Source organism: Ctenopharyngodon idella, chromosome 20 (genome assembly GCF_019924925.1).
Source record: "Ctenopharyngodon idella isolate HZGC_01 chromosome 20, HZGC01, whole genome shotgun sequence".
Classification (NCBI taxonomy): Eukaryota; Metazoa; Chordata; class Actinopteri; order Cypriniformes; family Xenocyprididae; genus Ctenopharyngodon; species Ctenopharyngodon idella.
The window spans coordinates 17,408,852-17,436,751 of NC_067239.1; the positions used below are offsets into that span (position 1 = coordinate 17,408,852).

Genomic DNA, 27,900 nt, shown 5'->3' on the forward strand with positions numbered 1-27,900 from the left:
CAAATCTGAAATCATGTTTTTGGGGCTATTAAAACTTAATTGTTAAAACTTTAAGAATTGTTGTTTTGATCGGATTCAAAACCCTGAAAGAGGTGTATGTACAACATGGCGACAACCTCGCTGATCGGCCCATGTTACCTTCTACGACATCTTTGGAAGGTCAGTCAGTCAATCAAAATATGGTATGTATGTGGTTAAATTGTCAGTCAATCACACCACAAATATGAGCATTAACAATACTGAGAATAACCCCCTTTTTAAGAAAAAAATTAGAACATGTGAATGTTGCTGTAGTGGTTTGCTTTCCCTCTGAGTAATAATACCGGTAAATGCATTTTCTGTTGAAGACTGCAAGGTTAAATTGCTTGGTAAGTTACTTGGAAACATCTCAAAACCCATGAGTGTGAGATGAAGTGAGAAAGAGAGAGTGTAATTTAAAAGTTTTTGACAGGTTTAGTTGCTGCCAATGGCTATAAATGGAAGCAACAGAGGAAATTTGCACTCTCAACTCTTCGGACCTTCGGAATGGGAAAGAAAAGCCTGGAGCCGTCCATCCATCTTGAATGTCGCTTTCTAAATGAGGCCATTTCAAATGAGAATGGTGAGTATTAAACTAACTTTGTTATCCAAAAAACATTCAGATTTGTAAACATAGTGTGATTACTTAACAGTTAATGGTAATATTTCCAGGTCAACCATTTGACCCTCGATTACTGCTGAACAACGCTGTCTCAAATGTGATCTGTGTCCTTGTGTTTGGTAATCGATTTGAGTACAATGACCATGACTTTCAATGTCTGTTGAAGAACATTCATGAGGGTGTGATTTTCTGGGGAAGCATTTGGGCTCAGGTACATATTTTCTTATTTGCTGTCAAATAGAATAGCTTGTTCACTGCCACATCTCGAACAGGTGATAGTCAGGAGTGGTGTTACTTGTTTTGTTTTTTTTAGCTTTATAACATGTTCCCATGGCTCATGCGTCGACTGCCTTGACCGCACAAGGACATATATGCTCTGTGGCGGGAGGTGATTGACTTTATTCGAGGAAAGGTGAATGCACACAGAGCGGATTATGATCCATCAAATCCACAAGACTACATTGACTGTTTCCTTGCTAAGATGGAAAAAGTAAGACCTTTTCTGAGGGGGGCATCACTAAGTGAGCTGGAACAGGAATGCTCTGGCATGCAGGATATTACCGGTACATAATAATCACTTTCATTCATCATGTTTAGCTTAAAGATGACACAGACACTGTGTTTAATGTGGAGAACTTGTGCTTCTGTACGCTGGATCTGTTTGTGGAGGGAACTGATACTGCCGCTACCACTCTGTACTGGGGTCTTCTCTACATGATGAAATATCCTGAGACACAAGGTGAGAGCTTGCTGTGAGAAATAAGTTATGCACATAAAAATTGCTCACTATATATATATATATATATATATATATATATACTCAAAATATACACTACCTCTACTGTGTATCTTTAGCCAGAGTTCAGGAGGAGATTGATCGTGTTGTGGGAGGGTCACGGCAGCCATCTTTATCAGACAAGGACAACATGCCCTTCACCAATGCTGTCATTCATGAGATACAGAGGATTGGAAATATAGTCCCATTAAATTTGGTCAGGGCTACTGTGAAAGATACCCAGATAGGGAAATACTTTATCCCAAAGGTGGGCCTAGTCATTTTAAAGACTGTCTGTGTTTGACATATAGACTGAAATGACTAATTCTTCATTGTTTAACCCTCTGATGGTCTTCAGTTATTTTAGACAAAAATTGTAAAATTTTTATTTGTGACTTGTTTTTACTTCAGTATAATGGTACAACACTTGGCGACTTTTGTGGCACTTGCTACTTGTGATCATCAGTCTCTAAAATGGCCGCCATAGAAATAAATAGGAAATGCAAAAAATACGAAAATAAAGTTTTACAGCAATTTTTTTAGGGTATAATATACAAATCACCCACAATGAAGAAACCTTTGATTATATCTAAATATGTCTCCAAATGCAAAACCTACTTTCCATGCAATGGATTTTAAATACCTTTGCTCTGTTTTTACCTAAAGCACTATATTAATTGGAACCAATATTAAATATTTTTCTAATAAAATTCAAAATATTAAATATTATTTAAACAAAATATAATATATTATTTTGTTTAAAAAAAAAAGAAAAGAAAGAGGGGGAGAGAGAAAAAAGAAAAATGTATTGTCTTCGGTCTGTTTTGACCAAAGAGGGTCAAAAGTGTGACCCCCAAAGTGAGGAATACCAGAGGATCAAACATTTAATTTTCACATTCTTAAAAAATGTGAAAATTAAATAAACATATAAACATATTTTGATTCTGTAGGACACAGTTGTCATTGGCAGTTTGACATCAGTGCTGTTTGATGAGTCCGAGTGGGAGACGCCTCACTCTTTTAACCCGGGTCACTTCCTGGATGCAGAGGGCAATTTCAGGAAAAGAGATGCCTTTTTCCCTTTTTCTATAGGTACAGAAAAAAAAGGTGTTTTAGTAATCTACATTTATATGACGATTTTGTATTGTTGTGCTGCAAAAAGCGAAGCTTAATATTTCTTTCTCATATAAAAAAGAATCCATTATGAGTAACTGTAAAGTGAACAAACTTTCTAGCTATGATTCAAACAGAATATAGGTGTGTTTTTTTCTTTCACAGGAGAAAGATTGTTTTTCTGTTTGATTTTCAGGAAAGAGAGTGTGTCTTGGGGAGCAGCTGGCACGGATGGAGCTGTTCCTGTTTTTCTCCTCTCTGCTGCAGCGCTTCACTTTCTCTTTAACAGTAGGTGTGGAGCCCAACTTGGATTATTTAATGGGAACCACTCGATGTCCCAAACCATACAAATTATGTGCAATGCCACGCTAAGACTAGCAACACGCACAAATATGTGATTATGGACTGTGTGTGTTTCTGAGAAAGAGATAATGTATCCTTTTATTTATGGAAAATTGTGGGAATGGTCATTGACAGTAATTCATTGTGGTAAATGGGTGGATTGGAATGGGTGCAGTGTATAATATTTTTGTATTTGCAATAAAATGTATAATTTGATATGATATCTGAGTATGAAATGATGAGCAGAATTCCTCTATGAAATTTTTAGGAGTTCCACACTTATTTGACCAATGAAATTTCCTGACCTTCTCAGTCATTTGTAATTACTGGATAAGGACTTTTAAAAATCATTTCATTTCAGACATAACCCTTACTTAAACCCTTACTTTGTCATTTTGTGTCTTTTTGTCTTTATAGTTGTTCAAGACAAAAACTCAAACTAATGTTTTTGATTCAAAAAGTTGTATCCTTCATACCTTGTCGTATGATGCTGAAAAAATATGAATACTTACAATAGTAAATAAAATGGTAGATTATAATTTCATTGCTGATATCTTGTTTAAACAAACACGTGGAAGAAAACTAAATGAGGAGAGGAAAGGTGAAAGCTCCAGATAAACATTCTGCATATTACGCAAAAGCCTTTTAAAACATCAGATGAATTTGTGCCAAAAAAGGCAGTCCAAGGACATCAACTTAATGCAATGAATTCTCGCGTTATTAATTCGCTGTACTGAAATTCAAACACTGAACCTGCCTAACAGTAAAAAAAAAAAAAAAAAAAAAGCAGCATCATGGACCTGTTGCGTCTTTACGAATGGATCGATATCAAGGCTGTTTTGATATTTTCGTGTGTGTTTTTACTGTTGAGTGATTATATCAGGCATAAAGTGCCGAACAACTTTCCTCCTGGACCATGGGCTTTACCGATTATTGGACACCTTCACCGTATCAGTCATGCGAAGATTCATCTTCAGGTGGCAAAGGTAGGCTAAATGCAACCTTGTTGTATTTTTGTTTGGTTATCTGTGACGGTAATGTAGCCTAATTCGAAATCAAAAGTGTGCTGAATTTCAGCAGTATTTAAACTATTTCTATATTGTATATTTTCAAATCATATTTTGAAGTTTGCAGAAAAATATGGAGACATTTTACACATTCGAATTCTCGGACCAAGAATTGTTATTTTGAGCGGATACAAAAGAGTGAAGGAGGTGTATGTACAACAGGGTGATAACCTCGCTGATCGTCCGGTGTTACCAATGATTCATGACATTTCCGAAGACAAAGGTCAGTCTTGTAAATATAATTCAAAATACTTAAGTTGTGGTTTGCTGTGTCTTCACACCGTGTCTACACCAGACGCGAGCGGGGCAGCGCGTGACGCGACATAAGAGAACATAGCTAGCTGCAAGCAGCAAAGGGGACAAACATGAAAGAGACATAAAGTTAAGCATTGCTGGGAGCATCAGACCAACTGCAACATAAGCAATTAAAGACATTTTAGATGATTTTAGTCAAAATGGCTGAAAAATCAAAAGTATTTCAATCGATTTTGGTGAAATTCGGACAAAACTCTCTAGTTCGAGTAAGAAATTCGAAATCTAAGCAATTTCAACCAAATATGGCATAATTTGGCACGCTTGTTCTCGGTATGACTCAAAGAATCTATCAAGACCAGTGTCATTAAAATAGGCAAAAACTTAGTGGCTTTGTTCCTAAACCTTATCAGAGCATGGTGCCTTAATGCATTGGTAAAATACAGCATTTTTATGACAAAATCATCTAGGAGGAGCTGGAAAAGTTGGGCTTCATCCGAAATCACAGACTTCTACAGTAGGCAAAAAACACAAAACAAAAAAACAATGTGTGACAAAATAAGTATGTCCGAATTCACAGTACTCATAAAAGAGCAGACAAAAATTACCCAGATGACCTACTACTTCCAGCGAGATTCTGAAGTGCAATGGACACTTTACTATCCCAATTAGGCCATGGGAGAGGATTTGTGGATCCCAATTCAGAGGCTGCATCCTTCGAAGGACACAGACTTCAAAGGCCACTCCTTCAAATTCCATGAGGTTGAACTGAGTGTTGTTAAAGGGGACGGCCTACGGAGAATTGTTCTTGTCACCTAGCTACTGTGACAGATGCTTTTGACGAGTGCCAGTAAAGTTTGTATTGGACTTTTTTTAAAGTTATATTAAAAAGTCTGAAAACAAAACAGGGTCTGCCTAAATATGTTCACCTTGGTCCAGTTATGTATATAATAAACAGTATAAACTATCTATAAAATTGATAGTAAGTAAATTGAAACCCAATACTTATATTTAAAAATTTAAAGGCAGGTTACGTGATTTTTTTTTTATGCTGGGTGAAAGTCTGCAGTGACGCATTCATCCTTCGAAAGCAGCCTTCGAAGCATGCATCCTCTGAATTGAGTGGTGGAAGGATGACGTATTCTTGTAGGCCAAAACCTGGAAACTAGTTACTTTAGCACTTCCGGTTCCATCGCCCTGAAGTCAGTGGGGTTTTTTTGGTTAAATGCTTGAAATAAGGTCTGTGGTGAACACAAATTTAATATATTTTTAAGTTTTATTCTACAATTTAAAATACATCAGTAATACCTTCTTGTGATTTACATCTACACACCTCATTGTGTTCATAATCATGCTTTTGCAAACTATAATAACTCAAACTTTCAGGTAAAATGTTTTTAAACAGACTGAAAGAATTGTTGGAAGTCATGCGACAATGGTGTAGTTCGTTTATAGCCTACGTTTAGCTTTTGACTTCTGCAGATTATATTTATGCTTCAAAATTCATAAAAGTTGTTTTAATTTCTGAAGATTATCACAATGATGGTTTTTGTCAAGGGAATCGAGTGATTCTAACTTCCAGGTTGCCCTAAAAAACATATGTCATCACTGCAGGACTCTATTTGCACACAGCTCTAATCGTCTTTGTCGAAATCACCAATGAATCAGAGGGAAAAATAATTTTGTTTCTATCCCTTACGGTTCAAAGGTTATTAGTATGAACATGAGTGAAATTTTGAGCTGTTGGTGGCGCTAGAGGATTTGAAACTCCAAATTTGCTATGAGTAATGTTGACACTGTCTTCTGTTTGCCAAATTTCATAACTTTTCCACAAGTGTCGTAGACAGAAATGCACCATCTGTGCTTGGCCCCTAATCAGCCCCAATAGTAAACTGATGCCCTGTTCCATTTCTGATGTACTCAAAGCACTCAAGCTACTTCGGACATGAATGGAATTGCAATGGTTGCTTTGTTGCATTCGGTGTAGACAGCCTGAAGCTGCTGCGGCATGATGTAACAACGGTCAGGTCCGGTGTAGACACAGTGTTAGATTAAGGCCTGTGACACTGGAGAAGAACAACAATTTCAGTTTCTCTCTAAATATTAGGTTTTTGTAAAATTGCTATGAGATAAGTATTGAGAAATGGGAAAGTATTATTAAATGTGTTGCCAACAGGTTTAGTTGCTGCCAATGGCTATAAATGGAAGCAACAGAGGAGATTTGCACTCTCAACTCTTCGAAACTTCGGATTGGGAAAGAAAAGCCTGGAGCCGTCCATCCATCTTGAATGTCGCTTTCTGAATGAGGCCATTTCAAATGAGAATGGTGTGTGTTGAAGTTTGTGGAATGAAAAGAACTGAAACTAACCTTGTTATTCTAAAAACACTTAGAATGGGATGCATAGTGTTATTACTTCACAGTTATCTTGATAATATTTTCAGGTCAACCCTTTGACCCTCAAATCCTGCTGAACAACGCTGTCTCAAATGTGATCTGTGTCCTTGTGTTTGGTAATCGATTTGAGTACAGTGACCATGAATTCCAGTCTTTGTTGAAGAACATCAATGAAGCTGTGTTTCTGGATGGAAGCTTTTGGGCTCAAGTAAACATTTTCTTTTAAAATGTTAATTTTGCCTTTATTAGCATCTTTCTTCATTGCTCAACTGAAGCATTTTGTACTTATTTATTTAGCTTTACAACTCCTTTCCATGGCTCATGCGGCCACTGCCTGGTCCGCACAAGAAAATGTTTGCTCTGTGGAAGGGAGTGATTAACTTTGTGAAAGAGAAGGTGAATGCACACAGAGTGAATTTTGATCCATCAAATCCACGAGACTACATTGACTGCTTCCTTGCTGAGATGGAAAAAGTAAGACCTTTTCTGAGGGAGTGTCAGTAAGTGAGCTGGTATGAAAATGCTCTAGTAATAATAATGTATGCCTATTGAATTGAAATGCCTCTCATTTATGTTGTTTAGCTTAAGGACGACACAGCTGCTGGGTTTGATGTGGAGAACTTGTGCATCTGTGCTGTGGATCTGTTTGTAGCGGGAACTGAGACCACCTCCACCACTCTGTACTGGGGTCTTCTCTACATGATAAAATATCCTGAGATACAGGGTAAGAGCTTACTGTGAGAAATGGCATTCATATGCGCATAAAAAGTAACATACACACTCTCAATTTTGTCTTGGGCTGTCTCTACTGTGTATCTTCAGCCAAAGTTCAGGAGGAGATTGATCACGTTGTGGGAGGGTCACGGCAGCCATCTTTATCAGACAAGGACAACATGCCCTTCACCAATGCTGTCATTCATGAGATACAGAGGATCGGAAATATTGCCCCGTTAAATTTGCCACGTTCTACTGTGGAAGATACTCAGATAGGAAAATACTTCCTTCCAAAGGTACAGTAGGACTAGTAAGTGTAGCAGTGTACTGTATGTCATGTGACTGATTAATTGATTGATTGATAGACTAAAGTTGCTAAGTTACCACTGTTCCTTGATAAACAGTTTGATTCTGTAGGGCACAGCTGTGATTGGCAGTTTGACATCAGTGCTGTTTGATGAGTCGGAGTGGGAGACGCCTCACTCTTTTAACCCGGGTCACTTCCTGGATGCTGAGGGCAAATTTAGGAGGAGAGATGCCTTTTTACCCTTTTCTTTAGGTACAGGAAAACTCCTTTCTAGAAAATCAACTGATATATTTTGACAGTTTCCATTGTTGTGATGATAGCCAAGCTTAATTTTCCATACTCGACTAATTTTTTCAACTAATTACGACTTTGTATCTCACAACTATTTCACGTTGTGACTTTACCTAACCAATATGACTTGGCAGCAAACATGACAGTCAAAGTATAAACTTTCTCACAATACCGTTTTATTTTTTTTACTCAGGCAAAAACGCAAAACCTGATTTCCAAGTACAACATGTTACTGGATCAACATCTTTGGTGATCCTGGAGCAACATTCCATTCATCCAATCAGATTTGAGGGACAAGTTTACTGTTTATGTCAAGTTTCGGCGTACAATCAGGGTTAGGTGCTTCTGCATCAGTGTAATTCACCTCTCACTCCCCTCTAATTTTAGGGATAACTTATGGGTAGGGTTAGGTTTATGGGTAGGGATAGGGTTAGGACTAAATTTTCAGACAGGAATGTTGTTCCAGGATCAACAAAATATGTTGACCCAGGAACACGTCTAACTCGGCAAAATCTGAACGTGTGGCAGAAACATAAGCCGCTTTTCCACCGAAATTACCCGGAACAATTTGTCCCAGGAACTTTTTACCTCCCCAGACCTGTTGCTGTCTGCATTTCCATCACGATCTAAAGTACCGTGAAGATTAAGTCTGGTGACATAGAACTGCATGAAACTTTCCAGTTCCCACTGGATTTCGTCCTCCGCATATAAGCTTAATAAAGCCTGAACCTCATTGTCGGTCCATCTGTCGTATTTTTAAACTCCATTGTTGATTCGAATAGCAAACAACTCTTACTGCACCCACCGCAACAGACTTTTAAAAATGGTGGTTGAAATAAAATGCTGCGTGAACTCAACCAATCAGCATGTTCAGCGCCCAAGTCCCACCCCAAAGTTTCCGGAACTTCCGGAAATGTACTACCTAGCGAGCAGGTACTTTGTGAGGGAGAACATTTTTACCCGGAACTTCATTTAGACCCTGGTTCCTGCGGTCGAAACACACTGAGTACCACCAGAGATCGTATTATTATAGGGAGATAAGAGGGTCTGTATCTCTTACCATTGGAGTAGGCGTAACAGCTAACTTAATCGCGTGCGGCACTTCTCAACCTATTGTGTCGCCGTTCAAAACTCCTCCCTGCGTACCGCCAATGCGTACCGCCCGTACCGTCAGTTAGCATTAGCCGTTACGCTTTTTTGGCTAAAGGTTGCAGGCTTGCCTTCCAGTGGCTTTGGTACCACTCCAAAGTCCCTAGTTCCTGGGGAAGGTTCCTGCAGTGGAAACGCGGCTATACAAAGCCCCAAAGGCGAACATGGTAATGCGAAAAATGTGAGATGCAAGGAAAAAAAATTATTTCAATGCTCAAAAAACTGTTGCGTTCCCCCGAGAAACTTTGTGCCATTTGCAAAACGTTTGCGTTCCCCCAAGAAACTTTTCGTTTTCTCACAAAACTTTTGTGTTCGCTCACAAAATGTTTGCGTTCTCTCACAAAACATTTACATTCTTTGACGAAAGTACTCCAGTCTTGTCTTATTATTTTTTAATCAGTTTTGTTAGAGAAGTCACAGTTTCTGAGGGGAAAGAATTGAAATATAATTTTCCTCCCTCCTTGTATCTTTCTCATCACCATGTCCCCTTGATGGGTGGAAATGTGCTTCTTTGGTATATTAGCAGTTTAAAATGGAATATTATAATGGAACCATTTTTTCTCACACCGCAATATTTGAATATTATTGGAATACATGCAGTTAAATCCATATTTACTTTGCAGAAGTGCAAGGCATAAGGTATTGTGGCTTTGTATCTAATTTCAGGAAAGAGAGTGTGTCCTGGGGAGCAGCTAGCACGGATGGAGCTGTTCCTGTTTTTCTCCTCTCTGCTGCAGCGCTTCACTTTCTCTTCACCAGCAGGTGTGGAGCCCAACTTGGATTACAGACTGGGGACCACTCGGAGTCCCAAATCATATAAATTATGTGCAGTATCGCGCTAAAGGCCCTGATATAGACTACTCACAGTGAAGTTATTTTTCATTCTTCACTTAGGGGTCTTAGAGGTCTTAGACAGACAATACAAACAAATTTGTGTTTGTGTATTGCTTGCACTTGTGATACTGTAAATATGTACCGATTTTATTGTTTTGGAAAAAAAAGTGTTAAAACTCAACATCCACTTTCCTGCAGATTTTAGCTGCCTCCAACCCTGATACAACTCACCTGCTTGTAGCTTTCTAGTAATCTTGAAGACCTTGATTAGCTTGCCTTGTTCAGATATGTTTAATTATTGTTGGAGACAATAATCGACAAAAGTGAATTTTGAGGGCCAGAGTTGCCCACCTGTGGTAAAATGTATTGTAATTTGCTTTGGACAATAAACCGTTTGGAAAATATGGAATATAATGTAGACTATAATTTGAGCTAATATATACATACGTGATGCTCTGTGGAAAATGTAGCTTTTATTGTCTTTTTTTTTTTTTTTTTTTCACTTTGGTACTATTTTCACAAGGTGTATATTATCAAAACTCTTAATACAAAACTCCAAACTGATCACACTTGTAACACAGCTAGTCATTCATTCAAAACCTGATCCAATGCTTTCGTTACAGTTATACACATTTTCAGTTCACATAATCATTGTTTCAAACACAAGATTATTGTAATATGTAGTAAAAACATTTGGTTTAATCACTGAAACACAACAGTATGATCTTTTTTTTAATTTAGTACTTTTAACAATCAGTTCATTCGATAGCAAACAATGCTAGATACATGTTTCAATCACATTTGTTGCTGAAATAATTACAGTAAAACAGGCTATAAATGCCACATTAGAAAATACACTTACATTACCTAACTTATATAATTGAATCCATAATGATTGTAATAGTATCTATCCAGTGTGTTATCAAAAGGTGTGATGAAGTATGACAAGGCCATGAGGTTTTGTGCTAGAACAGAGTTTGCTGGCAGAAAGTGTTTGTGCCATATGACTGAATATATACTGTAGTTGACGTTTATAAGGGTGAGTTAAAGTAATGTGGCATACAATGATACAATGTGATCTCTACCATGGTAATCTGTTTACAGTATCACATAGCATACATACTGTAATGTAAAATGTGATGCCACCTGTCTTCCTTCTTCCGATGCATCTGTGATCAGTACGAAATTATACAGTCATTGACTTTACTCTTTTGTACTCTATTTGTACTCCATTGTACTGTACTCTATAATCCTGCTCTATGTTCATATTCATAAGTTGCAAATCACTCTGTCTCACACACACTTTGTACATAGTGGTTATCTAAGATAATTTGCTTATAATGTAAAAAGAATTCATTACATTTGGTTATCCATATCGGAAATTGCAAACAAAGTAGAACCTATATCTATAGAATCTGTATCCATAGAAATCTATAGATGTACCTAATGATTTCATTAACCTTTAAGATCAGTTGGCTTAAATACTAGACAAATGTATTAAACTGAATGAAAAGAGATTAATAGTTTGATAGTAATATCATTATAAATGGCAGGTACTGTGAATGAAATGTTTATTTAGATAAAACACTTATTTTGTGTTGTGAAAAGGATACTTTGTGATTTTGTGTATTGTACTAACACAATTGAAAACAATGCTGAAATGTTTGAAAAATGCACTTTTGATGATCTGTTGTGATATTAGTACCAAGACTTTTGAAAATGTAAAACTTGCTTGTGAAAATTGCGCCAAAGCAATTAAAAAAAACCTACGTGACAAAATTCCCCAATCATGGTCTTGAAGTAGCTCCAACACACGTTTTGGATGCCTCTCGTTGTCTACCAGCCAGCTGATGGGTTGAATCAGGTGTGTTTAATTATTTATGGAGTCATCGCCCATATTATAGTGCCAGGTTTGCGAAAGACTGCTGTAGTTATTCATGTGATATACCCGGAAAATATAAGTAACGTCGAGTATCATATCAATACTGATTATATAATACATCAGAGTTTGTGCAAAACAGTCCAAGAGCATCTACTTGTACAGCTACTTTCGAATAATTCGCTCTACAGAGAGGAAACTTGACCAACAATCCAGGAAATATTAGCCATGAACCTGTCGCAACTTTATGAGTGGATTGATATCAAGAGTATTTTGATATTTTCGTTTGTATTTCTATTACTGAGTGATTATATCAGAAATAAAGCACCGAAAAACTTTCCTCCAGGACCATGGTCTTTGCCGATTATTGGACACATTCATCATATCGATCACACGAAGATTCATCTTCAGTTTTTAAAGGTAAACAGTAGTGACCTAAAAAGTAGGCTATTATTGATGTGAAAAAACAAAAAAGTAGCTTTAAGTGGCTTTAAACTGTGTTAGACTAAACATTGAAAATTTCACCAACAATGACAGACTTATGATGTCGATAAGGAAACCCTTATTGCCCTGCTTAATCTTGAATTTACCTGCTTAATGAGAGCAGTATCCACAACATACAAGTAAAATTACTAGCTATATTTGCAAAAACAATAAATTAACTTATGCAGCCTTCACGTGCTCTCGGAATTATTAGCCTGTATACATTTCCGATAGTATACGTGAAGGCAGCATTAGGTTATACTTGTCTGCCACCTTCAGGTTTTTTGAGCATGTTTCAGCTGGTCTGAGAGGTCAGCTTAATCCCAGATAAAACAGGGTTGAACATGTTTATTAAATGTTTACACTATATACATTTGGCTATAAAGTTTGCCCTTTCATATCGTACAATATTGTCAACAAAAACGTAACTTTCAAATGAAGTTATGACTAAAACAAAAAATAAGCATGAAAAAATTATACAAGTACCCATAAACTGTACTTAACCCTGCTGTTTGTGAACCAGTTTGCAGAAAAATATGGCAAGATTTTCAACATTAGATTTTTTGGACCAAGAATTGTTGTGTTGGATGGATATAAACTAGTGAAGGAGGTGTATTTACAACAGGGTGATAACCTCGCTGATCGTCCCGTGTTACCTTTATTTTATGACATCACTGGAGACAAAGGTCAGTCTAATATCAGAATGTTTAACTGGTGGTTTAAATCTTCCCCATAAATCATTGATTCACGGTTAAATTAAACTAAATTATGACACTGGATGTGACTTAAATTACTATCCTATTAAAAAAATAAATAAATAAAATGTTTGTTAATCTGCTGCTTTATAAGAGCTTTATTTTATGTAGGTGTCCTAAAAAATAAGAGTAACAGAAAGTGAGAAACATTTAAGTGTAGCCTCAGTTCAGTGTAAAGGGTCTGTTTTGCGAACAGGATTAATTGGTGCCAATGGGTATAAATGGAAGCATCAAAGGAGATTTGCACTCTCAACTCTTCGAACCTTTGGTTTGGGAAAGAAAAGCCTGGAGCCATCTATCCATTTTGAATGTAGCTGTCTGAACGAGGCCTTTTCAAATGAACAAGGTTTGTTAACTGAAAATAACAACTGAAATTGAAAGCATGTGATTGGAAGTTGGAAGTGTGATTTACAACTTTCTAATGTTCTAGGTCGACCATTTGACCCTCGCATGCTGCTGAACAACGCTGTCTCAAATGTGATCTGTGTCCTTGTGTTTGGTAATCGATTCGAGTACAGTGACCATGGCTTCCAGTCTCTGTTGAAGAACATCAATGAAGCTTTATATCTGGAAGGAAGCATCTGGGCTCAAGTAAACATTTTTACCTTTTAACAAATTAATTTAGCTCTTTTTAGCATCTTCACTGCTCATCTGCCCTTTGTTCTGCTTTCTTTAGCTTTATAACATGTTTCCATGGCTCATGCGGCGAGTGCCTGGAACACATCACAAAATATTTGTTCTGTTGAACAAGGTGATTGACTTTGTGAAAGAGAAGGTGAATGCACACAGAGTGGATTATGATCCATCAAATCCAAGAGACTACATTGACTGCTTTCTTGCTGAGATGGAAAAAGTAAGACCTTTTCTGAGGGAGTGTCAGTAAGTGAGCTGGTACGGGAATGCTCTGGTAATAATAATGTATGGCTATTGAACTGAAATGCCTCTCATTCATGTTGTTTAGCTTAAGGACGACACAGCTGCTGGGTTTGATGTGGAGAACTTGTGCGTCTGTACTCTGGATCTGTTTGTAGCGGGAACTGAGTCCACCTCCACCACTCTGTACTGGGGTCTTCTCTACATGATAAAATATCCTGAGATACAGGGTGAGAGATTATGTGAGGAATGACATTCATATGCACATATGCTCAATTTTGTTTTGGACTATCTCTACTTCTTGTATCTTCAGCCAAAGTTCAGGAGGAGATTGATCGTGTTGTGGGAGGGTCACGGCAGCCATCTTTATCAGACAAGGACAACATGCCCTTCACCAATGCTGTCATTCATGAGATACAGAGGATTGGAAATATTGTCCCATTAAATGTGTTACGAATAACTGTTGAAGATACTCAGATAGGAAAATACTCTATCCCAAAGGTGACACTAGTGTTTAAAACACTGTATTTTTATGGCCATTGCACCAGTTCATTAGATCATTACATCATCTGTAGATTTTTATTTTATTTTTTTTTCAATAAATGCTATTGTTAGTACAAATGCTCTGTCAGTTTAAGCACATATAAGAGTAGCAATTGTTAAAACTGTTGTTTTTTTAGGGTACACCTGTGATTGGCCATTTGACGTCAGTGCTGTTTGATGAGTCGGAGTGGGAGACACCTCACTCTTTTAATCCGGGTCACTTCCTAGATGCTGAGGGCAATTTCAGGAGAAGAGATGCCTTTTTACCTTTTTCTTTAGGTATAGAATGTCTGTTGACAATTTCCATTTAATATAAACGTTAAGAGAGAAAATATATTGTAACTGTTAAAGCATCAAAAATATGTATTTGTTTTTTAAGAGTGACCCATGCAACATACAAGGTATTTGATTTTCAGGAAAGAGAGTGTGTCTTGGGGAGCAGCTGGCACGAATGGAGCTGTTCCTGTTTTTCTCCTCTCTGCTGCAGCACTTCACTTTCTCTTCACCAGTGGGTGTGGAGCCCAACTTGGATTTTAAACTGGGGGGTACTCACTGTCCCCAGCCATATGAATTGTGTGCAGTACCGCGCTAAGACAAGCAGAACACAAATATGTGTTGATGCATTGTTTTCGGCCTTGTGTACAGGTTATGGTAATGGCTATTTTAAATTTAATTTGTAAACCTGTATATCTAAAAAATGTTGAGTTTGAATGCTTATGTTGGTGTTTTGTTTATAACCGGACACAACAGCTTTAGCTTTTTTTTATTGGTTGCTTGGGTGTTGATTGGTTTTCCGATTTGTCAACAAAAATAATAATGCACAAACATGGCAATAAATTAAACCTGTTCTCCATATAAACAACAAATGCTTTTCTTGTCTTTGTAAATCCAATACTGCCCTAACTATTACAAGTTATTAGTAGCCTATATAACCCAGAGCCGTTAAATATGGAAGTCTGTGGGAGTGTCGCAACTCTGTTTTTCAACGGCTCTTATATAACCTAATATAAGCCTACAAAACTGTACTCTGAAAGTGATCTTACAAATCAGAATAGTGAAAAAGTTAGCAAGGGTTAAAAGATCAAATGAATAATGACATTAAACCCGCTTATTACCTTTGGGCTACTGCGGTCATTTAAACCCTGCCCACTTGAATTTGGTTCGACCTCCGCTTAAACTCTTACACAACAATCCAAAAAGACAGATCATGGACCTGTTGCACCTTTACGAGTGGATAGATGTCAAAAGCATTTTGATATTTTCGTGTGTGTTTTTATTGCTGAGTGATTATATTAGAAATAAAGCGCCGAAAAACTTTCCTCCTGGACCATGGTCTTTGCCGATTGTAGGAGACCTTCATCATATCGATAATAGTAAGATTCATCTTCAGTTTGCAAAGGTAACGTAAATAAAATTCCAGTTAAATCTGACTAAATATTCTTGTGTGAAAATCTGAAAACGCAGCGGTTACGTTCATCTCGTCAAAGATTAGCCTACTGACAAAAATGATGGGCCTAACGGTTGACAGATTTTAATTTAACTACACTTTAAGACGCACCATGACGATAATTAAACTATTTTAATTAAACAATTTTATACATAAATTAAAATATGACGAAAAAAAAAACACTGGAAGTTAGAAATAAAATAATCGATGTTTGCGATAGTAGGCAACCACATGTCTGAACTGAACTTATATGAGCTTGACAGCTATATCCACAACATAAACAGGCTACAATTACAGCTGCAAAAACGATAAAGCGAAAAAAAAGTGCACTTGAGCATTCTAGTCAGAATGTGTAACTCGAGTTGTGAATACGCCGTTGGCGTAACGGAGTCTTTTCATATTTATATACGGCAATCCAAGGGTCCCTAGATAGTTCATGTTATGTGCACAAATAAAAGCCTAACATTGCATGTGTTGAATTTCATGTTCCCATTAAACTGGCATTTAATGCTAGTATGAATATCAATATGATGTAATAGAAGTGATAATGATAGATAATGTACACATAGCCTATATGAATTGTATATGGCAAATATTTAAATTTTCCTGAAATAATTTGTATTCTTCATACAACTTGTATGACTGGGTATTTAAAAATGTAATTGAATAAGTCTGAATGAAAACTTACTCGTAAAGTAAGATCTGAGGGTTCGAAAATTCCGACACGCAAAGTGAATCGCGCACATGAGTGAGGCTTCGTTTGTCATTGGTCGCGTGATTTCTACGTTAACGACACAAGCCTCGAATCAAGGCGTCATCTGGCATCCATTTGTGCTTGACACAAGCTCAGTCACACCTCAGTCTAAATGTCACCTCTAAATGTGGCTAAAGTTGGGTCTATTCATTTTTCACGTTTGCGTAATTTCAACAGTTATCTTCAATTAACGTTATTTTCATGACAAAAATTATTGTCATTGTAGTCAGTGTAAATAGGCTAAAATTAACAAACTATTGAAACCTACTATTATTTATAAGATATGTTGATTTTCAAATAATATTTTACAGTTTGCAGAAAAATACGGAAAGATTTTCAGCCTTAGAATTTTTGGACCAAGAATTGTTGTGTTGGATGGATATAAACTAGTGAAGGAGGTCTACACACAACAGGGTGATAACCTCGCTGATCGACCCACATTACCTTTATTTCATGACATCATTGGAGACAGAGGTTAGTCTAATATAAGAATGTTAAATTGGTGGTTTAACAATTCACCCTAAATTGTCAGTAATCTACTGTAAAGGGTCTGTTTGTGAACAGGTTTGGTTGCTGCCAATGGCTATAAATGGAAGCATCAGAGGAGATTTGCACTCTCAACTCTTCGAAACTTTGGATTGGGAAAGAAAAGTTTAGAGCCATCCATCAGTCTTGAGTGTTGCTTTCTGAATGAAGCCATTTCAAATGAACAAGGTATTAACTGAGGTTTGTTGACTGAAAACAATTGACAATTGCATTTGAAATTGTAAGCACAGTGAGATTTACAACAACTACTGTTCCAGGTCGACCATTTGACCCTCGCTTTCTGCTGAACAACGCTGTTTCAAATGTGATCTGTGTCCTTGTGTTTGGTAATCGATTTGAGTACAGTGACCATGGCTTCCAGTCTCTGTTGAAGAACATCAGTGAAGCTATTTATCTGGAAGGAGGCGTCTGTGCTCAAGTAAACATATTCTTATATTAACAAGTTAACTTTGCTTTCTTTCATTGCTCATCTACTTTTTATTTTGATTTATTTAGCTTTATAACATGTTCCCATGGTTAATGCGGCGACTACCTGGACCACACAAGAAAATTATTGCTTTGTGGAAAGAAGTGATTAGCTTTGTTCGAGAGAAGGTGAATGCACACAAAGCGGATTATGATCCATCAAATCCAAGAGACTACATTGACTGCTTTCTTGCTGAGATGGAAAAAGTAAGACCTTTTCTGAGGGAGTGTCAGTAAGTGTGCTGGTACAGGAATGCTCTGGTAATAATAATGTATGGCTATTGAATTGAAATGCCTCTCATTTATGTTGTTTAGCTTAAGGACGACACAGCCGCTGGGTTTGATGTAGAGAACTTGTGCATCTGTACTCTGGATCTGTTTGTAGCGGGAACTGAGACCACCTCCACCACTCTGTACTGGGGTCTTCTCTACATGATAAAATATCCTGAGATACAGGGTGAGAGATTATGTGAGGAATGACATTCATATGCACATTAAAAGTATTACATACTCACATTCTCTCTAAATTTTGTATCTTCAGCCAAAGTTCAGGAGGAGATTGATCGTGTTGTGGGAGGGTCACGGCAGCCATCTTTATCAGACAAGGACAACATGCCCTTCACCAATGCTGTCATTCATGAGATACAGAGGATTGGAAATATTATCCCAATAAATGTGGTCCGGGCTGCTGTGGAAGATACTCAGATAGGACAATACTCCATCCCTAAGGTGGGCTTAGTGATGTTTAAAGCACTATAAGAATGTGAACTTAAGCAGAACCTTTTAGTTTAAGCACAGTAAGAATAGTGTGTATAATTTTACTCTTGTTAAGTCTCTTGTGGTTCTGCAGGGCACAATAGTGACCGGCAGTTTGACATCAGTGCTATTTGATGAGTCGGAGTGGGAGACACCTCACTCTTTTAATCCGGGTCACTTCTTGGATGCTGAGGGCAATTTCAGGAGGAGAGATGCCTTTTTACCTTTTTCTCTAGGTACAGGCAAACTCTGTTTCCACAAAAGTAATCCAAATATATACACTGACAATGCTGTACAAGCCCACTATAAAAAGACACTTATTATGATTACCTGTCATTTTCTCTGATTTTCAGGAAAGAGAGTGTGTCTTGGGGAGCAGCTGGCACGAATGGAGTTGTTCCTGTTTTTCTCCTCTCTGCTGCAGCGTTTCACTTTCTCTTCACCGGCGGGTGTGGAGCCCAACTTGGATTTTAAACTGGGGGCCACTCACTGTCCCCAGCCATATGAATTGTGTGCAGTGCCACGCTAAAACAAGCAACACACACTGTAATTTTATACATTTCAGTAATTTTTTATTTAAATATGAAAAAAAAAAGAACCCAAAATGTGTATCTCTAAAAGTTGCTGGGTGCTACGTGATGATCTGTTTTAGCTCTTGCTTGGTTGGTTGAATGTAACCTGGCTAGTTGGTTATCTGGTTAATATACTAAAAAAAAAAAAAAAATGTTAAATTCACTTGTATCAAATTTAAAGTCATAAAAGTCTTAAATATCTTAAATGGTATAACAAAGATCTTGATTATCCATTTTAAGAGGACTTAAATTTGAGGACGAAAAAGAAAAACAAGAATCATGATGTGGCCTACTGTGATAAACTTCTAAAGACTATGATTTTATTATATGTGATTGTGAGTAATAAATAAATAATGAATAATACATAAGGTAGTGTTGTACATTTCTCTAATGTGCAGGAATAAAGTTTAGTAACAGTGTATGTCAGCAGGTTGTCTTTGATCATATATACGTGTGTGTGTGTGTGTGTGTGTGTGTGCGTGTGCAAATATATATTTTCTAATTACAAATATGGCTATATATACAGATGTGGACAAAATTGTTGGTACCCTTTATAACTATGATCAAAGATGAAAATAAATCTGCATTATTTATCCTTTTGATCTTTAATTCATAAAATTAGCAAAAATCTAACCTTTCATTGAAGAAAAAGAATTGAAAGTGGGGGGGAAATAACATTATCAAATAAATGTTTTTCTCCAAAACACATTGGTCACAATTATTAGCACCCTTTTATTCAATACTTTTTGCATCCTCTTTTTGCCAAGATAACAGCTGAGTCTTCTTCTATAATGCCTGATGAGTTTGGAGAACACCTGACAAGAGATCAGAGACCATTCCTTCATACAGAATCTCTCCAGACCCTTCAGATTCCCAGCTCCATGTTGGTGCTTCTCTTCAGTTCACTCCACTCATTTTCTTTAGGGTTCAGGTCAGGGGACTGGGATGGCCATGGCAGAAGCTTCATTTTGTGCTCAGTGACACATTTTTGTGTTGGTTTTGATGTTTGTTTTGGATCATTGTCCTTATGCAAGAGTTATGCTGGTGAAGTCTCAAATCCCAGTCAGTTATTCACTGCAGAAAGTGAAAGTAAACTGAGTGATGAGAGCTACTTCAACATGTTGTGATAACGGTATAACCTTAATTTATTTTCTTAATATTTCTCCTGTGGCCCATACATAGTGAAAAAAAAAAAAAAAGATAATATAGTCCATTTCATGTTAAACAAGTTTTTTTTTAATGAGGAGTAGCTAGCTAATCTAACATCTTATTGCAGCGCGTCGGTTATGTGGTGATGCGCTATGAAATAAAAGTAGCCTATAATCATCATCATCATCATCATTCAGATCATCGCAGAGGGGGCTTGAGATTGCCGAGCCTGGTCTGTGCTATTTGCAGCGTGTTTTTGTATTTGGCTGTGTTGTGAACTTTTGCAGCACGTGTGTTGTTAAACTGATGAAGATGTTTTCTTTATTTGCTGGTGTTTTTTCTATTTGCATGTGTTTTCTTCATTTTCAGCGTGTTGAGCTCTCTCGGCCACCATAGGATATTGTGACTTCAGGTGAATCGCAGAAGTAGGCTACTGAACAACCAACAGTTTTTTGGTGCACTCTCCTCTTCGCGAATGTGGATGCCATTCCCAGTGGAGCAACTGCACTTTTAAAAAACTCTGTTGAGTCTTTATCCTCCTTTATTTCCTTGACTAATCAACAGCAATAGGAAAAATTTGCTTTGTGCGCAGTCCTTCTTTCAGGAATAGAAAGATTCAACATCTTTTTTAGAATGATATAACTACTGTTCCTTCTGTTGTATTTCACTGGAAGAGCGTGTGATCTTTAACCAAAAATATTTTATTACGAACAAGGTTAAAGAGGTATCCTTCAAATTGCTACAGCGAGTTTACCATATGAATATTTATATTAAAAAAAATGTTTCCGGAGAAGGATCCTCTTTGTTGTGGAATGGTAGATGAGTCTATCCCTCAACTCTTTTGGAAATGTGTCCATGTAAATACTTTTAGGGAAAAAATCTGTTTATTTACGTGCTTCTCTCTTAGACAGTTTTTCTTTGTTGTATAAGGATGTTTTGTTAAGAATCTAAAGGACAAATATTTTCTAATAAATTATTTATTTTAGGCTACTAGCTAAATCTTTATCCAAAAGTGCAAATTTTTGTCTATAAAGCCCCTATTTATTATATTTTGTAGCCTATAATGTAATTTATATTACCCCTGGCCCTATATGTGTTTTTTGTTTATTTTTTTGTTTGTCTGTTCTTTATTTTACTTTTGTTGTTGTTTTTGTGATGTTGTTGCTTTAAGTTATATCACAACACTCTCCAACAGCAGAATGCTACTTTTAATTCCTAGTCAAATTAGAATGATATCTGTAGCAATCCCCGGCTGAACAGATGCAATTTACTCTCAGGAACTGATGTTTGTAAAGAATTTAATTTCCAAAAACACTGTAAGAGCTGAATAAAAACAAACAAACAAACAAACAATATTAGACATCTGCCTGCTAATTGTATACAAATATCCATAAACCTGTAAATGAATACACATTTGCAATTAATAGGCTTACACCATAAATAATGTGACAATAAATCACATTTTAGTATACAGGCTAATGTAATAACCTATATGATTTTATGAATTGTTTTAATTACAACAATCTCCCTTTAGAGTGCGATGTTAACTACCTTATATGAAACACCTGAGTTAACAATGAATTAATTTTGGTAAAACTGATGATCTTAATTTAGAGAGAAAACATTAATTATATAAAATTACCAAATAAAGTGCTAATTTACTGTAAACAATCTATTTGGAGTGCAAATCAAGAGAAACACTGACGAGGCAATACTACCCTGTGCCTAACAACATTAGCAAATGAAAGAGATCAATAAAATAAACACTTCAAAGTCCTTCAAAGTTTACCACACAACATAAAATTAAAACGGTACCTTGTGCCCTTCAGCCAGGAGCTAAGATGTAGAAAGAAACCCTTTTAAACAAACATTTGTACAGTGTGTACCCAAAAGTTCATCCTTTCTCTGGTAACATTAAATCAGAATGATGTTTCACGTAAAAAGTGCGCCAATGAACACACAGGGTGCCGCTGCACTTCCTTTTCCAGACTTCAAAATAAAGGCATGTGTGGTAAAAATGTAAACACTCTTGTAAAACAAATAAGAATACAATGTCCACATTAAGTATGCAGCGAGAATTATTAGTCAACCAAAACAAACAAAAGGTTTTTTTTTTTTTTTTTTAAGTAACATTTTCAATAATAAAGTCCTTTCTTGTGAAAGCCTTTCTCAGGTATTCTATGGCAACACTGCCCTCTATGGTTAGAGGTAAAGATGACGGCCTACTTCAGAGATTGGGAATTTAATGGTCATTTACAATATCTTAGTTTTATATAATCACTTGTGACTGCAAGATATGGCCAGACGTGAAGTCTACCAATAACAATACAACTACAGCACTAGGAACGCCCACAAGCGTCTTCAATGACAGAATGGGAGAATTAACTTGTAATTAAACGCGTTTCGTTCATATTCTGGGCTCATCAGCTTGTCTGCAGATAGTACGGTTTATTAATAAGGTGCACAGAATTTGATCTTTTAACATCACCGTCTCAGCCTACATTAAGCAACGTTAAGCGTTTTAGAATGCCCCCAAATTACCTTTAGGCTACTGCGGTCATTTAAACCCTGCCCACTTGGGATCTGGTTCCGACCTCTACTTAAACTCTTACACAACAATCCGGTAGTGTCAGTCATCATGGACCTGGTGCACCTTTACGAGTGGATCGATATCAAAAGTATTTTGATATTTTCGTGTGTGTTTTTATTGCTGAGTGATTATATCAGAAATAAAGCGCCGAAGAACTTTCCTCCTGGACCATGGTCTTTTCCGATTATAGGAGACCTTCATCATATCGATAATAGTAAGATTCATCTTCAGTTTGCAGAGGTAAAATTCCAGTTAAATCTATCTAAATGTAGGCTATTCTTGTGTGAAAATAAATACGTAAAAAAACAAACAAACAAAAAGCAAAGTAGCAGTTGACTTCTGATTTCGTCAAAACTTGCTGGCGAAAATGATAGGTTTTAATTTGAAGACAAGACGCTTCCTGATAATAAACTATTTTAATTAAAAACATTTTATACATTAATTAAAATGTTACGAGAAAAAAAAAATAACACTGGAAGATGGAAAATGAAAAAAAAAAAAAAAAAGTATAAATAATCGATGTTTCCGATACCTAGGGTGACCAGACGTCCCGTTTTTCCCGGGACAGTCCTGTATTTCAGCTCTATTTTTAGTGTCCCGACTTATTAGAAAAAAGTCATGTTTTGTCCCGTATTTTATCTTTCCTAAAATTTCGTTACAACGGGGTGACCATAGAACGAGTCAGAACAGCCCAATCAATTCGTCGTAGAACAAAATTACCATCCAATCACAATTCGTTATCGATTAACTTGAAGTTAGTTTAGACGGGATAAGCGGAATCGCGTGTCAGTATAATGAATTAGGGTCTTAAAGGGACAGTAACCTAATTAAAAATTTGTCATTAATGTTAATCAAACAACAAAAGAGGTTAAAAATAAATGTATACATGGTAAATAAACCTACTGTATCTGAAAAACAAGTTTATTTTTTTTCTCTATTGTATTTGTCATATTGTTTGTAATGTGTTTGTAAATGTCTTTATATATATATATATATATATATATATATATATATATATATATATATATATATATATATATTGCCCACCCCTTGCTCAGCTGTCCCGTATTCCACCGTGAGAAATCTGGTCACCCTACCGCATGATCTGAAAAAATATCCACAACATATGGCTATATCACAGCTGCAAAAACGATAAAGCGAAAGAACGTTATAACAGTATATGTGCATGAATCATGAAAAAATAACAAAGTATTTTTAAATAGTAGATAATACTTTAGTATACTCATTATTTCAGGAACTCAAGTTCTAACAATGTTATGTTTTCAGCTGGTCAGGCTGGGAATATTAAACAGTACAGCTAAAACCAGTTAAACCAGCTATCCAGGGTTTAATTGAATAAATCTTATACTAATAAACATGTATGAATTAATGAATGTTTAGATTTTTTTTCTTTTCAGAATGTTGGAAAGTGTAGCTAGTGTGGTCTATTATATAGTAGTCAACATTTGAAGTGGATCAAAAAAGGTTCATCAAAGTTGTCCTAAGAACTAAGTTTTAGGACAACTTTGATGAAAGGTTTAGATCCACTTCAAACGTTGACTACTGCAGTTTGTCACGTTTGCATAATTTCGACAGTTATCTTCAATTGTTGTTTTCATGACAAAAATTGCAAACTATTGAAACCTACTATTATTTCTGTTGATATGTTTCAGTTTGCAGAAAAATACGGCAAGATTTTCAGCCTAAGAATTTTTGGACCAAGAATTGTTGTGCTAAATGGATATAAACTAGTGAAGGAGGTCTACACACAACAGGGTGATAACCTCGCTGATCGGCCCGCATTACCTTTATTTCATGACATCACTGGAGACAGAGGTCAGTCTAATATCAGAATGTAAATTGGTGGTTTAACAATTCACCATAAATTGTCAGTAATCTATTAACTGTAAAGCGTCTGTTTTGTGAACAGGTTTGATTATTGCCAATGGCTATAAATGGAAGCATCAGAGGAGATTTGCACTCTCAACTCTTCGAAACTTCGGATTGGGAAAGAAAAGTTTAGAGCCATCCATCAGTCTTGAGTGTTGCTTTCTGAATGAAGCCATTTCAAATGAACAAGGTATTAACTGAGATTTGTTGACTGAAAATAATTGACTGTCACGGATTGCTCTGAGACTTGGGTAAGATCCAAGCGTAGCTTTATTGGAGAATCCAAAAATCGTAGTAAAATGGCAGGCAAAGGGTCAAAACACATGCAAAACTATCCGAACTGGTAATCAGACAGGAAACTCAGGCAAAATCCACAAAATCAAGAGACAATAACAGAAGAGAGTGTTCAGATGTGTAACATAACATTTGCAAAACCTTGATGACAATGAAAGAGAAATATGGTTTAAGTAGGCTGAGACTAACAATGTAATGAACAACAGCTGAATGAAATCATTCATGATAAGTCCGGGCAAAGGATTATGGGGACTGAAGTTCATTGCTGAGTGGCAAAGGTCAGTGAAGGAGTGCCCTCTAGTGGTCAACCTGGACATACCAGCTGGTGACTGTGACATTGACAATTACATTTGAAATTGTAAGCACAGTGTGATTTACAACTTTTGCTGTTCCAGGTCGACCATTTGACCCTCGCTTTCTGCTGAACAATGCCGTCTCAAATGTGATCTGTGTCCTTGTGTTTGGTAATCGATTTGAGTACAGTGACCATGGCTTCCAGTCTATGTTGAACAACGTCAGTGAAGCTGTTTATCTGGAAGGAAGCATCTGGGCTCAAGTAAGCATTTTCTAATTTTAACAAGTTAACTTTTCTTTTTTTTCATTGCTCATCTACTTTTTGTTTTGATTTCTTTAGCTTTATAACATGCTCCCATGGCTCATGCGGCGACTGCCTGGACCACACAAGAAAGTTATTACTCTGTGGAAAGAAGTGATTAGCTTTGTTCGAGAGAAGGTGAATGCACACAAAGCGGATTATGATCCATCAAGTCCTCGAGACTACATTGACTGCTTCCTTGCCGAGATGGAAAAAGTAAGACCTTTTCTGAGGGAGTGTCAGTAAGTGTGCTGGTACAGGAATGCTCTGGCAATAATAATGTATGGCTATTGAATTGAAATGCCTCTCATTCATGTTGTTTAGCTTAAGGACAACACAGCCGCTGGGTTTGACGTGGAGAACTTGTGCGTCTGTACTCTGGATCTGTTTGTAGCGGGAACTGAGACCACCTCCACCACTCTGTACTGGGGTCTTCTCTACATGATAAAATATCCTGAGATACAGGGTGAGAGATTATGTGAGGAATGACATTCATATGCACATTAAAAGTAGTACATACTCACATTCTCTCTAAATTTTGTATCTTCAGTCAAAGTTCAGGAGGAGATTGATCGTGTTGTGGGAGGGTCACGGCAGCCATCTTTATCAGACAAGGACAACATGCCCTTCACCAATGCTGTCATTCATGAGATACAGAGGATTGGAAATATTATCCCAATAAATTTGGCCCGGGCTGCTGTGGAAGATACTCAGATAGGACAATACTCCATCCCTAAGGTGGGCCTAGTGATGTTTAAAGCACTATAAGAATGTGAACCTAAAGGGTTAGTTCACCCAAAAATGAAAATAATGTCATTTTTTACTCACCCTCATGTTGTTGCACACCCGTAAGACCTTCGTTCATCTTCGGAATACAAATTAAGATATTTTTGATAAAATCCGTTGGCTCAGTGAGGCCTGCATAGACAGCAATAGTACTTCCTCTCTCAAGATCCATAAAGGTACTAAAAACATATTTAAATCAGTTCATGCGAGTTCAGTAGTTCTACCTTAATATTATAAAGCAACGAGAATATTTTTGTGTGTCAAAAAAACGAAATAACGACTTTTTAACAATATCTAGTCATGGTCGATTTCAATCGATCCTCATCTTGAGAGAGGAAATACCATTGCTGTCTATGCAGGTCTCGCTGAGACATTCGGATTTAATCAAAAATATCTTAATTTGTGTTCCGAAGATGAACGAAGGTCTTACGGGTGGAGAACGACATGAGGGTGAGTAATAAATGACATTATTTTCATTTTTGGGTGAACTAACCCTTTAAACAGAACCTATTAGTTTAAGCACAGTAAGAGTAGTGTGTATAATTTTACTCTTGTTAAGTCTCTTGTGGTTCTGCAGGGCACAATAGTGACCGGCAGTTTGACATCAGTGCTATTTGATGAGTCGGAGTGGGAGACGCCTCACTCTTTTAATCCGGGCCACTTCTTGGATGCTGAGGGCAATTTCAGGAGGAGAGATGCCTTTTTACCTTTTTCTCTAGGTACAGGCAAACTCTGTTTCCAGAAAAGTAATCCAAATATATACATTGACAATGCTGTACAAGCCCCCTATAAAAAGACACTTATTATGATTACCTGTCATTTTCTCTGATTTTCAGGAAAGAGAGTGTGTCTTGGGGAGCAGCTGGCACGAATGGAGCTGTTCCTGTTTTTCTCCTCTCTGCTGCAGCATTTCACTTTCTCTTCACCGGCGGGTGTGGAGCCCAACTTGGATTTTAAACTGGGGGCCACTCACTGTCCCCAGCCATATGAATTGTGTGCAGTGCCACGCTAAAACAAGCAACACACACTGTAATTTTATACATTTCAGTATTTTTTTATTTAAATCTGAAAAAAAAAAAAAAGAACCCAAAATGTGTATCTCTAAAAGGTGCTGGGTGCTACATGATGATCTGTTTTAGCTATTTCTTGGTTGGTTGGATGTAGACTGGCTAGTTGGTTTATATAATAAAATTTGTTTTTACAAATAAATCACCATTGGAAACATAAAGGATCATTAAGAGTAATAAAGGGAAACAATTTAAATCTAGCTTCTGCATGTGCACATCAAATGCCAAGTTTACTCAGGGTCCCTGTGGGTCCTTAAAAAGTGTTAAATTTACTTGTATTAAATTAAGTTCATAAAAAGTCTTAAATATCTTAAATTTTATAACAAAGACCTTGATTATTCATTTTAAGTGGTCTTAAATGTGGGGACAGAAAAAACAGGAATCATGATGTTGGCCTACTGTGATAAACTTCTAAAGACTGATTTAATTAAATGTGATTGTGAGTAATAAATAAATAATGAATAATACATAAGGTAGTGTATATTTCTCTAATGTGCAGGAATAACAAAGTTTAGTAACTGAGACAGAACTTTTGTGTGTCAATTTTCGATGTGTTTGGGCAGGAAATTTTTCACTG

The 27,900-nt window shown here is 36.7% G+C and overlaps 2 protein-coding genes and 1 long non-coding RNA gene across 26 annotated transcripts; 2 read left to right on the forward strand and 1 right to left on the reverse strand.

Moving 5' to 3' along the window:
* The first annotated feature begins 981 nt into the window (after window positions 1-981).
* LOC127502661 (cytochrome P450 2J3-like) lies at window positions 982-3,656 on the forward strand. The gene is made up of 5 exons (XM_051875780.1): window positions 982-1,130; window positions 1,238-1,379; window positions 1,496-1,683; window positions 2,366-2,507; window positions 2,725-3,656. The coding sequence occupies exons 1-5, from the start codon at window positions 1,122-1,124 to the stop codon at window positions 2,898-2,900; spliced, it is 657 nt and encodes a 218-aa protein (XP_051731740.1). The 5' UTR covers window positions 982-1,121; the 3' UTR covers window positions 2,901-3,656.
* Window positions 3,523-27,795, forward strand: LOC127502658 (cytochrome P450 2J4-like). 24 transcript variants are annotated; one of them, XM_051875759.1, is made up of 10 exons: window positions 15,562-15,811; window positions 16,925-17,087; window positions 17,178-17,327; window positions 17,417-17,577; window positions 17,655-17,753; window positions 25,609-25,686; window positions 25,795-25,936; window positions 26,021-26,208; window positions 26,834-26,975; window positions 27,093-27,795. In XM_051875759.1, the coding sequence occupies exons 1-10, from the start codon at window positions 15,620-15,622 to the stop codon at window positions 27,266-27,268; spliced, it is 1,491 nt and encodes a 496-aa protein (XP_051731719.1). In that variant the 5' UTR covers window positions 15,562-15,619; the 3' UTR covers window positions 27,269-27,795. The 24 variants fall into 24 exon arrangements, 23 of the variants coding, with proteins under 23 accessions (XP_051731718.1, XP_051731721.1, XP_051731720.1 ...); XR_007926895.1 differs by lacking the exons at window positions 15,562-15,811; window positions 16,925-17,087; window positions 17,178-17,327; ... (5 more) ...; window positions 26,834-26,975; window positions 27,093-27,795 and adding exons at window positions 3,523-3,856; window positions 3,998-4,160; window positions 6,366-6,515; ... (4 more) ...; window positions 7,703-7,857; window positions 9,712-10,344; XM_051875758.1 differs by lacking the exons at window positions 15,562-15,811; window positions 16,925-17,087; window positions 17,178-17,327; ... (4 more) ...; window positions 26,021-26,208; window positions 26,834-26,975 and adding exons at window positions 3,523-3,856; window positions 3,998-4,160; window positions 6,366-6,515; ... (3 more) ...; window positions 18,166-18,353; window positions 18,475-18,616.
* On the reverse strand, window positions 19,665-22,579 carry LOC127502662 (uncharacterized). Its single transcript, XR_007926896.1, has 2 exons — window positions 21,917-22,579; window positions 19,665-20,026 (listed from the first exon to the last, which is right to left on the reverse strand). It is a non-coding gene; the product is annotated as an uncharacterized LOC127502662 (long non-coding RNA).
* Window positions 27,796-27,900: the final 105 nt, after the last annotated feature.

Coding starts and splice junctions, on each gene's coding strand:
- LOC127502661 (XM_051875780.1), top strand. Junction 1,684..2,365: donor GGAAATACTTTATCCCAAAG/GTGGGCCTAGTC, acceptor TTGATTCTGTAG/GACACAGTTGTCATTGGCAG. Junction 2,508..2,724: donor CTTTTTCCCTTTTTCTATAG/GTACAGAAAAAA, acceptor TTTGATTTTCAG/GAAAGAGAGTGTGTCTTGGG.
- LOC127502658 (XM_051875758.1), top strand. CDS start 3,665: ATGGACCTGTTGCGTCTTTACGAATGGATCGATATCAAGGCTGTTTTG. Junction 4,161..6,365: donor TGACATTTCCGAAGACAAAG/GTCAGTCTTGTA, acceptor TGTTGCCAACAG/GTTTAGTTGCTGCCAATGGC. Junction 18,617..27,092: donor CTTTTTACCTTTTTCTCTAG/GTACAGGCAAAC, acceptor TCTGATTTTCAG/GAAAGAGAGTGTGTCTTGGG.